At 38.7% G+C, this 13,582-nt stretch overlaps 2 protein-coding genes across 2 annotated transcripts in view; one reads left to right on the forward strand and one right to left on the reverse strand.

Moving 5' to 3' along the window:
- Window positions 1-13,582, forward strand: part of ARMC8 (armadillo repeat containing 8) — a 99,080-nt gene that overhangs the window by 74,927 nt on the left and 10,571 nt on the right. Inside the window, exons 16-19 of the mRNA XM_054595123.1 lie at window positions 330-422; window positions 2,892-3,041; window positions 4,227-4,322; window positions 12,187-12,282. Coding sequence (XP_054451098.1) covers window positions 330-422; window positions 2,892-3,041; window positions 4,227-4,322; window positions 12,187-12,282 — 435 coding nt within the window. The remainder of the gene's footprint in view (window positions 1-329; window positions 423-2,891; window positions 3,042-4,226; window positions 4,323-12,186; window positions 12,283-13,582) is intronic.
- Window positions 1-13,582, reverse strand: part of NME9 (NME/NM23 family member 9) — an 80,041-nt gene that overhangs the window by 35,720 nt on the left and 30,739 nt on the right. The window lies entirely within an intron of this gene.

Genomic DNA, 13,582 nt, shown 5'->3' on the forward strand with positions numbered 1-13,582 from the left:
CGCGGAACTAGATCTTGGAATTATAAGGAGTATGTGGAGAATGTACAGACTATTAGGCTCCCTCCTGAGTCTTTCAGGACTACCAGAAAAACAGAAAATGACAGGGATTATTCATATTTTTAGATTTGAGAGAGAATCATTGTCCTTGCCCTTCTCAAGGTGATTTTTATGGCCACCTCACTCCCTACTCTGTGAGAGTTGCTTGGAATTGGGTAAGAGTGGGAACAAAGTCATAAGCAGAGTGCCAGGGTATATGCACATTTAGTTTACAGACCTGAATTAAAGCTGTGTTTTGTTTTTGTTTTTGTTTTTTCCCTTTCCAATGGCAGCCAATTTTAGAATCAGGAGCTGTAGAGCTACTTTGTGGATTAACCCAAAGTGAAAATCCCGCTTTACGAGTGAATGGAATTTGGGCTCTTATGGTATGTTTCACTCTTTTATGTATGCCATTATTTACAAAGAGAGCTATTTTCAAAGTTAAAACTAAAGAATGCATTGTTTGAAACATCTGAATTTTTCTTAATCTTGCTATTTTATCCCAGTTTTCTAATGATCAAGGGACCTAGAGGACTCCATATTCAGCTTCCAAAGTCAAACATAAGCCAGCTGCTTGGCCACTGTGTGCCTCTCCTCTCTGACTTATTATTAAGAAGTGAACAGATGTTTAAACTTGATTTATCTAATTTTGGAAAACAGATTTTCCTCATCATAAACATATTGATATCTGTATAGAGCTCCCTACTTTACAAAGCACTGTTGTGTCTTTGCTTTTTTTTAAATTAGTTTAATATTATTTTGTATTAGTTTCAGATATATAGACTAATGGATAGATGATCATATACTTTACATAGTGATCCCACATGGCACCCTGATATTTCAGGTACCCACCTGGCACTCTACATAGTTATTACAATATTATTGACTCTATGTCTGTGCTGTACTTTAAATCCCCATGACTATTTTGTATGTGTCTCCTTTGCTTTTTATAACAACTTTGTGAAGTAAGTTAGGGAGTATTTATATTTTATAGATGAGTAAACTAAGGCACAGAGTGATTAAATAACTTGTCCATGGTAAAAGAATTGGTGCATAAATGCTTAATAATTCCTAAACTGTTTTCTAGTAAAAGATTCATAATAATATAAATTTTAAAAATTTGTAACTATGAAACCAAAGAACCACTTATCCTTAAGATTTATTAAAGTAGAATTCATTGAAATTGAAATCTTACATACATTTTTTTACGAACATAATTATAGTAGTTATAATTTAATTACCATGTACCAGGCACCAGGTAGGTTTTTTTATACTTATCCCTAATTCTTACTTTAAGTTATACTGGTATATATCCACCTTACAGCTGGGACACTGGCACGTAGGGAGGTAAGTGGATTGTCCAAGGCCTCAGAGCTAATCAGTGATGGAAATGGGTGTGAACCTGTGCCAGGCCGATACTCTTCTCCCTGTTCCAGCCTATACCTGCTTTCTTTTCACATGAACTTTGGGATGGAAAAAAAAATCATCTTCTGAGAAAGTACTGAATCCAGTAGATTTGCGTTTATTTTTCTCCTTAACTTTACACCAGCATTTAGCACTTTTCCTTCTTGAAACTCCTTCCCAGGACTTAATTTCTTTTCTATCTCACTTTCTACGTAGCCTCCTTTAACAACCTTCTCGGGGGTACATTCCCCAAAGTTTCAATTCCTGGTTTCCAATTCCCTTTACACTTCAGTTTCAGGGACTTCATCCACTCTCATGGTTTCAACTTCCACTAATAGAAGAGGTCACTTTTAAATATACATAGCCAGACATAGCTCCCCTGTTCCCCAGCTCTATCACTTAAACAGCCTATGAGACTACATTTGAGGGCTCCCAACATACAGTTTTAGTGTTGAAAGTTGAATTTATCATCCCATTCCTCGAATCCACATTGACTATCTTATTCTCATCAGTTTCCATATTACCAGCTGCTGTGTTCTCTCTCCACTTAATGTAAAACTTTGGAATCATCTTTGGCCTGGGTCTCTTGGCATCCAGCCCAGTACTCTTCTTACCCTTCCAAGCCACCTTGCATCATTAAGTATCTTGATCTTTCATACAGCTTAACTCCTTAATTAAAAATAAGTTCCTGGAAGGCAATAACCACATATTATAATAAGTCTCTAGTTTACAAGAGATTTTTGTACCCAAAGTCAATTTATGACTTATTTGGAATTTGCCATTTTTCTCCTTCAGACATGCAATTATAACTTCAGGTGAAGCTGAGATAACCCGTAATGTGTCCAGAAAGGAGAAAAAAAGAGAAAATAGCTACTGGCCCTCTGGGGTTGCTGGTGGGTTGCTTGGATACAGCTCCTACCCCCTGGAGAGCTCCTGTGTGATGTGGCTGAGCCAAATCAACACCCAGTATAGTGTTGTGAACGCAACAGGTCAATAGGTGTTTCATGCCAGTGAAGTTAACAAAGCCAACTACTTATTTTCATCCATAATAAGCATTAACCTTAAGTCATTCTCAAAATGCATGGCACAGTGTATGTAGTTATAAATAGTCATTTTGTTATTAGAGTACACAGAAGGCAGCTTGATAACTATAAGGATATTCTCAAAAGTAATAATGGGTTTTGTCTTTATTTGAGAAATCTTAAGACATCAAATGCCAGTGTCAGGAAGTAATCATATTCCTAATAAAGTCGTATACGTAGAAGTGACAGTTATTTTTCCCTTGACAGAATTATAGGTAATTAACAGGAATCAGAAAAATAATGTGACTTATACATAAGGATTTTTTGCAGATTCTATTAGTACTTTGAAAATAATCAGACTTACTATTAAAATACAACTTAATAAAGCAAATGTAGACATGATTCTTGAAATTTCTTTAACCCTTTCAGAATATGGCATTTCAGGCTGAACAAAAAATAAAAGCAGATATTTTACGAAGCTTGAGTACTGAACAGCTATTCCGGTTATTATCAGATTCAGATCTGAATGTGCTGATGAAGACACTGGGACTTCTTAGAAATCTCCTCTCTACCCGGCCTGTAAGTAAAAACAGTCGAGGTTTCCAGACCAGCTACCCCTACATAGGCATCATAAAACATTGCTCTCTCTCCTCTCCAAGTGTGATTGAAAAACTGCTCCTTCCCAGAGAAGCAAAGAGTTGATGTCTAGGCCTGTCACCTTCATAGATGACAGGTCTAGACATCTTCTGGGAGCTGCTTCACCATAGAGCCGCCTGACCCTTCATTCCTGCACTGCCTGCCCTGTCTCCTTCTCCTTCCTCCTTGCTGCTTATGAGCCTGTCTTAATTTGTTACTTTATTCTTACCTGGTTTGCTGGCCATGGAGGGTTTTCTTACGGGCCTAGTCAGTTACCTCTGGGGCCTCTGATTCTTTAACTTCAGAGAATCCCCTCAGTGCCATTCCACTGACATACACCCCACCCCCGCCCGCACACACGCGCCCCCGGCCCACGTGTACTGGACGGGCCTCTGGAGATGTCAGCGTGAACAGTGGGCTTGCGGCAGAGCAGGAGGGGCGGAGCCGTGCCCCGGCGTCCCTCTCCGTGTTCTCTAATGGTCCCTGAGCAACACTGTCAGTGGCCTTTCATGTAAATGAACAAGCATGAGTGGTCCCTCCTCCGTGCCTCCCTTGTTGTTGTTGTTATTCAATTTATTTAAACTAAAAGTAAAAAGAAAACAACCAGTTCATGCATTTCTCCCACCCCACCTCCCCCCGCCTCTGACAACCACCAAACTGTCTCTGTATCCATGACCTTAATTTTCTAATTTCTATAAAAGTATATTTTATATATTATTTATCATTATTTATATATCACTTGTTTTTTGAGTTGTCTTTGTATATTTGTGCCCCAGATAGCAAGTATATGTATACCACATTGTCTGTGTCTCTGACTTCGCTCATCTCCCTCACCCATTTTTATGTGTCTTGTTTTCTTTAATATTTTTGGGCCTGAGGAGCCCATATGATTGTAATTCTGTATTCTATCAAGCCAGGTCTATGCTCTCTTCATCTTCAAGTCATCAAAAAAAAGATGAAGGCAAAATACAGCTTCAAAATGTAATACACACTATTCTTTGACATCTAGTTCTATATGCTGTGGTGGTCTCTTTGAAGTAGTTGTGTGTTTAGAAGCCTTCTGTTATTTCCTATGGCTTTTCCCTTTGTTCCCCAGATGGTCATTGTGGATTTCCCATTGTTTTGCAGCACATAGATAAAATAATGAGTACTCATGGAAAGCAGATTATGCAAGCCGTCACTCTTATTCTGGAAGGGGAGCATAACATTGAAGTCAAAGAACAGGTATGTGTTCCCTTTTTTTGAGGAGTGTCTTCTGATTATACCAAGAAAGATTTTCTACCACCCTTTAAACCCTCTTTAAGAACTCTTCCCCCCGAAATGGAAGAGAACATAACCAGAGTTTATAGTTCTCCCCTTTGGGTCACGCACTGTACACACTGTCCCTGACTCTACAGGGACAGCCATGTTTGATCATTCTAGAGGAATCCTTTCTCCAGGATTCACCGTTTCTAGCCCTCTCTACCACCGTGCTCTGGGCTCAAGTCCCTGCAGCTGCCTGATAAAGTAATCCCTTACGCTGGAATAAGTTTTTGTTTCTTTAGTCTTACACATCTCTGTTCTTTATTTGTATCCCTTACCGTTACATTTCATTGAGTTTCAGTAGGGCAGGTTTAGGGTAGGCAAAAATAAAAAATAAAAAAACAGAAGCTATACATTCATGAAAGGACAGTTTGGGAAATACTTTTCTTTATTTCCTGGGATTTATTACAAGATTTTTAACATAGTATATATTTTATTTTATTATTAGAAAAAGAAGATCACCTGCATACTTAAAGTTTTAACTTAAGATCTGAGGTAAAGATAATGTTCAACTATCTAGCATAGGTGTTGGCGATGGGTGTGTTCACTTTCAAGATTCACTGAGCTATACACTTACATGTATGGAAGAAACTTCCCAAGTTCACCAGTTCTGGAGTTAAGAGTCATTCAGCAGGCTTTGGAAGGACAATCCGTAAAGTCACAGTGGTAGGACTTAGGAGCTGTGATTGAATTTGTGAGCCAAAATAAGGTGATACATTTGACAGAGTGGTTTTAAGATGGATACTTTAGACAATTTCTCTTAAAATTTAATAAGAACTGTTTTTTGATGAACAAAAATTTAACTCAGGAAAAGTATAATTTCATAAGTATCTCTGAAATTAGGTCCATTGAGATTTATTATTGGAATAAATAATGAAGTAGACACATTGTGCAAAAGAAACTTTTCTACCTGGAGAGCATAGGAATGAATATTGTGTATTAAAGACAGCTCACCTAGATAGAACTCCATTAACTTGAAAAGTGAAACAAGGTAAGGCAAAATTTGGATGAGGTCGAAAGAAAAGACCAACAATGGTTTTGGCAGAACACAAATGATACACTTACAAATGTTGGTTGATGGTTTAAAAGTAGGCAACTATGGGAGTCTTAAACTGTCTGGTTGTTAGCTAGAAGTTTAATTCCTCCCAAAAGCATTGGATAAATTTTGTTTTCTTTTTTCTTTTTTATTGAAGTATGTTGATAAAAAATTAGCTGCATATATTTTAAGTGCAGAATGTGATAAATTGACATACATATATCTGTGAAATAATCACTGCCTTCAAGATAATGAATGTATCTATCACTGCTTTTAGATCAGGAACGAGACAATTTTTACCAATCCCATTCAACATGGTACAGGAATTCCTACCAAGTACAGTAAGGCAAAAGGAAAAAAGAAAGAAAAGGCACACAGGTTGGAAAGAAAGAAAGCTGTTCCCAGAAAATGAATATCTATGTGGAAAGTGCTGTGGACTCATCAAAAAAGCTAGAGCTAATCAGAGAGTTAAACAATGCCACAAGATATTGTAGAAGAATCAATTATATTTTTATATAGTTAGCAGTGAATAGATGGAAATAGGAATTTTAAAAACAGAACCATTTACAGGAGGTCAGTAAAAAGTGGAGTACTTATATAGAAATCTCTCAAAACAGGTGCAGGATCTATATTGAAAACTACAAAACACTAATAATGAAAGAAACCCAGGACCTAAATAAATGGATAGTATACCATGTTGAAATGTCAGTTTTACCAGGGTTGTTTATAGATCCAATACAATCCCAATCAAAATCCCAACATGATTTTTGGTAAATACAAATAGAGATATAAATATCTGAAATCTCTGTCTCTAGGCGTAGATTCTAAAATCTCTTGGGAAGGCAAGGGAACTAGAATAGCCAAAACAATTTTGAATGGTGGGGGGAAGGACAAGGTTGGAAAATTCACAATACCTGATTTCAAGACTTAACTATAAAAATACGGCAATCACGACAGTGTGCTGTTAGCAAAAGGATAGCATGTACAGATAGGTAGAACAGAACAAAGAGTCTAGAAGTGGACTTACGAATATGGCCAGCTGATTATTAGCAAAGATGCAAAAGGCAGTCCTGTGGAGAAAAATAGTCTGTTCAACAGATGGTGCTAGAGGGAGGTGGGGAGCTAAATGGTGACAGAAGGAGACTTGACTCTGGGCGGTGACACACAATACAATATACAGATGATGCATTATGGAATGTACATCTGAAACCTATATAATTATATTAACCAAGGTCACCCCAATACATTCAATACAATTTTTTTTAAAAAACACAAATGGCACTATAACAATTGCCAAAAAAAAAAAATCTTTGAACTCTATTTTATACCTTAGACAAAAATTAACTCAAAATGAATCATAGACCTAATGTAAAAGGTAAAACTATAAGCTTTTAGAAAGAAATGCAAAAGAAAATCTTGGAGATCTTAGATTAGGCAAAGAGTTCTTAGATACGTCACTAAAAGCATCATCTAGTAAAGGCAAATTGAACTTCACCAAAATTGAAAACTTCTGCTCTGTGAAAGGCACTGCTAAGGGAATGAAATGACAAGCCCTCTACTAGAAGATCATTACCTGACAAATGGCTTGTGTTGAGAATATACAGAGAACTCTGAAAACTCAACATTAGAAAAAACAATCTATCAAATATGAAAACTGAGCAAAAGACATGAACAGACACTCCCCAATGGAATTTCTCTACACATCACTTGGAATGGCTCTAACTTTTTTAAAAAATAGCACAAGTACTAGCAAGGATGCAGACATCTGATGGGAATGCAAAATGATAGTACTTTGGAAAATAGTTAGGCACTCTCTTATAAGGTTAAGCGTATACTTACTAGACAACGCAATCCCATCCCTAGACATTTATTCATGAAAAATGAAAACCTATGTTCACACAAAAACCTGTAGGTAAAAGTTTATAGCAACTTTATTTGTAATTACAAAAAACTAGAAACAAATCAAACATCCCTCAGCTGGGGAATGAATAAACAAACTGTGGTACATCCACATAATGGAATACCAGTCAGCAATAAAAACGGACAAATGTTGTTGATACACCTAAACATGGAGGAGTTGGAAATGCATTGCTACATGACAGAAGCCAGATTCAAAAGGCAACGTACTATATAGTTCCATTAATAGGACACTCTGGAAAACACAGCACAGTAGGCCTAGATCAAAGATTTCCAGGGCTTGAAGGCAGGGAAAAGACTTGACTATAAAGAGATAGCTTAGGAAAACCAGCGGGAGAGAAGTTATGGAACTGCTCTGTGTGTTGAATGCTGATTGTAGTGATGATTATAAGACTATACATTTTTCAAGTAAAACTAACACTGAAAGAGTGAATTTTACTATATCTAATAATTATATTGTTTGTTTAAAAAAATCCTATTGGGATTGTGATTGCATTGAATTTGTAGATCAATTGGAGGAGAAGTGGTATCTTAGTATTGAGTCTTGCAATTCGTGAATACAATATCTTCCCAATTTAAGTTTTCTTTAATTCTTAGCAATTATTTTGTAGTCTTCAGTATGCAGGTCTTACATTTCTTTTGTCAAATTACTCCTAAGTATACCATTTACTTGATGCTGTTGTAAATGGTATTTTTAAAAAATTTTATTTCCAATTGCTCATTGCTAGTATATAGAAATACAGCTTTTGTTTACTGACCTTGTATCCTGCAATCTTGCTAAACTCATTTTTCAGTTTTGTTACAGATTACCTAGAATTTTTTTACAGATGATGTCATACATAAATAAAGACAGTTTTACTTCTTACTTTCCAATCTGTGCGCTATTGCATTGTTTTTCTTGTCTTACTGCTCTGGTAGAACTTCTTTAAAATGAATAGAAGTGGTGAAAGTGGACTTGGTTGCCTTATTCCCAAGGCTAAAGAAAAACATTTAGTCTTTCACCATTAAATATGGAAGATGTGATCTTTCATACCTTTATTAAGTAGAAGAAATTCCTTTCTCTTCTTACTTAGTTAAGAGTTTTTACCATGAGTGGATATTGGAATTTTTTTCAATCAATTACTTTTTTTGGCATCTATTGATGTGTTTTTGTTTTTGTTTTAGTTTGAGTAATATGGCAAATTCTGTTTATTGTGTTTTAGCTGTTAAACTGATCTTGCACACTTCTGATAAACTCCACTTGGTCATTATGTATTATCCCTTAAATATATCGTTGGATTCAGTTTTCTGAAATTTGGTAAGGAATGTTTCACATCTCTATTCATGACAGACATTACTGTATAGTTTTCTTGTGATGTCTTTGTCTGATTTTGATAATGGGGTAATGTTTGCCTTATGGAATAAGGTAGAGATGCACCTTCAATTTTCTGCAAGAATTTGCGGAGGATTGGTATTCTTTCTTTTTTAAATGTTGGTAAAATATACTAGTGAAGCCATCTGGACCTGGCATTTCTTTTGTGGAAAAGTGTTTAACTGCAAATTCTATTTCTTTATAGATAGAGGACTATCCAGGTTATCTATTTCTTCTTGGGTGAACTTGGGTATTATGTGTTTTTCAAGAAATCTGTTCATCTGTTCATTTTATCTACATTTTCAAATTTGCTAACATAAAATTGTTCATAATATTCTTTTATTATCTTTTTAAAGTTTGTAGTATTCTTTGCAATGCCTCCTGTTTTTGTTCTTTATTTAGTAATTCCTTTTTTCATGATCAGTCTGATTAGAGGTTTATCAATTTATTGATCTTCTCAAAGAAGCAGCTTTTGGTTTCATTGATTTTTCTTTTTTCCCCTGTTACTTTTCTATTCTCTCTTTCAGGGGTTGGCAAACTGTTTCTACAAAGGGCAAGATAGATATTTTAAGTTTTGCAGGCTGTACAGTCTCTGTAGCAACTATTCATCTGGTCTGGCCTGAAAGCAGCTATAGACAATATGTAAGCAAGTAGGTGTGGCTGTCTTCCAATAAAATTTTATTTACAAAAACAGGCAGTAGGTTGGATTTGACCCACAGGCCATAGTTTGCCAATTCATACTCTATATCAGTGATTTTTCAGTTGCTCACCTGTGTGCGTATAAAGCTTTTATCTCTGCTCTCTAGATCATATGTAAAACTGGCTTGGCTCAAGCACTAATAGACACCTTTAAGATTTGATTTCTTATCCCCATAGGAATATTTATAGTATGGGTTGCACGGGCTTCAAAGCAGAACTGTAGTTCACTCCACCATTCTATACAAGCCTGAGAATGCATGGGTGTATTCTAACACTCTGAGGGGGAGAATCACTCGCTTATCTTGCTGACCCAGTCTATTCTGAGGAATATTTCCATAAATTTCGCGCCCTCCCCCCCCCCAATTCTGTCTTTGTGGATAAGAGAGGGGTAGTTCTAAAAGGTGTTCATCATTCATTTTTTCCCCTTCCCAGAAATACCTGAGTCACGAAGCCCTTAAATTTCCTATCCATGGTTAGAGTCATTTCTACTATTTCCTCTCAAGCTGCTCTGGCCAACTCATAGGACTGAGTCTTCCTGGTGAGGAATGGGTGGGAAAAAAGATAAACAGAAAGTACCTATGATTCTTCCACACGCTACCACTCCCCACCTCCCAGCCAGGCTTTCCTGCTGTTCCCATCACTTGGCTTCATTCTGTGCAGTTTGGTTTTGTCTCAGTAAAGCCTAGTAGCGCTTCATTGGTGAGGACTGGCTCACTACCACCGATGAGTATCACTCTGCTGGCTTTCTCTTGGAAGGTGGTACGATTGTAAAGCTTCCTTTTCTGAGCCTTTCTATAATCACATGAAGAAAGAGTAGAACTAGAAGAGTCTTAATTTTGCCTTCATCAATGAGGCCAATGGTGCCAGATTTGGATTGCAAGAAGGTTAGGGCATAGGATGGGAAGGAGGAAGAGAGGACTGGATACTCACTGTGTGCAGCAACTCTATCAGGTGGGGCTAGAATGTAGGGTGAGGAACCATCAGTCTGATGTCATCTTTCACTTGGACCCATTAAAGACAGTGGACTATCGGCTCCTTCCCAAACTAATTACTCCTGTGGATTCCATTTGTCATGCTCATGTTTCCCCTCATAGGATTGTTCCCACAAGAGACTGACCAAAAGTGCATATCCATTATTATTTTCTTACTCATAATGATGGTATTATAGTATGCAGGAAAATGTCATTCTTCTTAGTATATTCTAAAATACTCAGCGTTTAAGTATCATGACAATTTTCAACTTTCTTTGAAATGGTTCAGGAAAAAAAGAAGTAAAAAAATAAGCACTTCCACATATAAACACATACATGCATGCTCACACCCACACTCTTTAGAACAAATATGGTACAACGTTTATGATGTTGAATCTAGGTAATAATATATGGATAGATGTTCATTGTACTATTTGTTCTCGTAACTTTCTTCAAAATTTAGTCATTTTTAATAATAAAAAGGGACTAAAACAGTCCCAACCTGTTTATCTCCATTACTGCTTCTTCTGTCCTGAGAAATTTAAGGGTATTGTACTTGCCAAGACTTCTGATGGGCTCACCAGGTACCAGATCACTTGGAAATCTAGCGTCTTCCCCAGATCATGTCTCTCCCACTTCTGGAACATTTCGAGGTCTATTTGTTATGATTTATGTGCTTCTGAAAGTCTCGTCCTCTGGTACCAATGTGGCGATTGTCCTCAAGGTGTATGTCCTGCCAGCCGGCGCAGGCTCCCACCAGCCTCCCGTCAGGCCCACTCTCGGGAAGAGACTGTCCACATTAGCTGTCCTTACGTTCTTGCAGCCAGGTGGTGGGGGCAGGATTAAAGTCAAGGTGGAGGACCGTGGTAGGGACACTGAGCCAGTGCCAGCCTTAGAATTCAAAAACTCTACTGAGCACCTGTAATGTTCACACAACCCACAGGGCATCGACACGAAACAGGAATAAGACACATGCCCTAACTTGGAAGCGTTCACACACTCACATTCACTGTGGTGTAACTGAGATAAAAACAGACCCAAGAAAGCATGAAATAAGCATACTCGCTTGATACTGCAAGTCAGGGAAGGTTTCCTGGAGGGAGTGACACTGAGTCCAGGAACACTGTCAGTCAGGAATCACCCAAAGAAAGTGATGAGAGGTGGCGGGCGAGGGGTCTGAATTCAAATAATTTTCTCCAACTTTAATCCACATTTTGTTTCCCTTCTGTTCCTCTAAGAGGTTTCAAAAAAGTCAAGGTCCTAATTGCACATGGCTCGTGGCCAGGGTTCAAGCCTTCACCCAGAAGGTCATATGCTTGTGAGCAAGCAGCATTTGGAGAGAGAGGGAGGGGGCTTGCAACACTTACGAAGCTTGCCCCAAAGAGACTACCTCTTTGAGGAAACCTTGTGGGGTAGTAGCAAGAGCTTCTCTTAGAAATAGAGTTTTGAAGAAAATAATATTAATTATGTTTGCCCTTTTATTTATGTGATAGCATGAACTTTTAAGACATGTGAGCCTTTGCCCAGTGATGTCTTATGCCCAGAAATAAACCACTGAAATGTTTGGGTTCCTTAGGCATTGTCACTCTTGTTAGCAGTAAGATCAGGGGGTGAGAAATCAGGGCATTCAGAAGAAAGAGAAGACTCTTCCTTCTGATCTCTGAATTTGTGTATCCTCCTGCCTACTCAGCATCTCCATGTGGCTCTCTGAACCTGTGAGAATCCAATCTGAGAAATTGCCCAAGCTCTTGAGAGAGCTGAGTCTTGGGACTTCAGAGTTTTCCTGATCCCTGGCCCTTTGTTCTTTTCCAGACACTGTGCATCCTAGCCAACATAGCAGATGGGACAACGGCAAAAGAACTCATTATGACCAATGATGACATCCTGCAGAAAATCAAGTATTACATGGTAGGCCTTGGTTTCCTTTCACTGCTCTACACTAGCTGCACATTAGAAGGCAGGGACTTCAGACAGATTGAAGGAACCCTCTACTCTCCTGAAGAAAAAGAAAAACAGCAGCAAGTCCTTGAAGCTTGTGCCATTTGTCAGCATTACCGCCCACCACCCCACTCCTCACCCTTGTCACCTGATCGCCTCCCTCTTACTCAGTGCAGACCTGGGTGTTTGGCTTTCTCTCAGCGTCCCCCAGCCCCTGTCTTCCCTCAAGGCTTTGATTTTATGTGGATGAACCCTCTAGCCCTCCGGCACCTGTCCTTTGACCTGGTTACTTTCAAACACACTTTGCCACCTGCTTCCAAGCATTTCAGCCAACTCTCATGACAGTACTCTCGGTCTTATCTCCTGAGACGGCCCATTGCCAAAATTTGGATCTCAAACACTCGTCCTCTTTTCACTTCGTTGATGTCGTCTAGCAACACCCTGCCCATGGGTGAACCTGTGTCCTCTTTGTCTGCCATGTCAGAGCTGACAGCGTAGAGAATGGCACAGACTCAGGGTGAACTGCCTGGTACCATCCTGTGATTCTCCAGCAAGCTGGCACCCTCATTTTCCACAAGAATAGATTCTTACCTTCCATTCTTTTTTAAAAGATTTTATTCATTTATTTTTAGAGAGAGGGGAAGGGAGGGAGAAGGAGGGAGAGAAACACTGATCGGTTGCCTGCCGTACATGACCCTGCCGGGGACCAAACTGAAAACCCAGGCATGTGTCCTGACCAGGAATCAAACTAGTGACCTTCTGCTTTGTGGGACTGTGCCCAACCAACTACACCGCACCAGTCAGGACTTACCTGCCATTCTTTAAACCTCACCTCTTCTACCCCTCATCACTCTTAGTGATGCCCTTACTTTTTGTTTTATTAAGAGAAGAAGCCAAAATCCTTCAGTGGCCCCCTGTTACACCTTGAATAAAATCCACAACCCCTTGTGATGGCCTGTGAAGTCCTGCGTGACCTGATTCATCTCTTTCCCCAACTCTTCTCATTCCCTTCTTCCCTTTGTTCACTGTACTGACGCTTTTTAGTCTTGAAAAGGCCATGTTTTTTCCTTCCTCAGGACCTTCGCACATGCTGGCTCCTCTGCCCAGAACCCTTTTCTCCTCTCTCAGATTTCAGCTCAACTGACACTTCCTTGTGGGCTCTCAATCTGTGTGGGTTATTCTTTGTTACTGCAGTCTGTCCCCTTCAGAGCACTTAGCTCAATTATGGTGATCGATATTTGTGTGCCTACTGAGTGTAAGCTCCATGAGG

The sequence above is a fragment of the Pteronotus mesoamericanus genome, unplaced genomic scaffold, assembly GCF_021234165.1.
Source record: "Pteronotus mesoamericanus isolate MK-2021 breed Mesoamerican mustached bat unplaced genomic scaffold, CSHL_Meso_final scaffold_54, whole genome shotgun sequence".
NCBI lineage: Eukaryota > Metazoa > Chordata > Mammalia > Chiroptera > Mormoopidae > Pteronotus > Pteronotus mesoamericanus.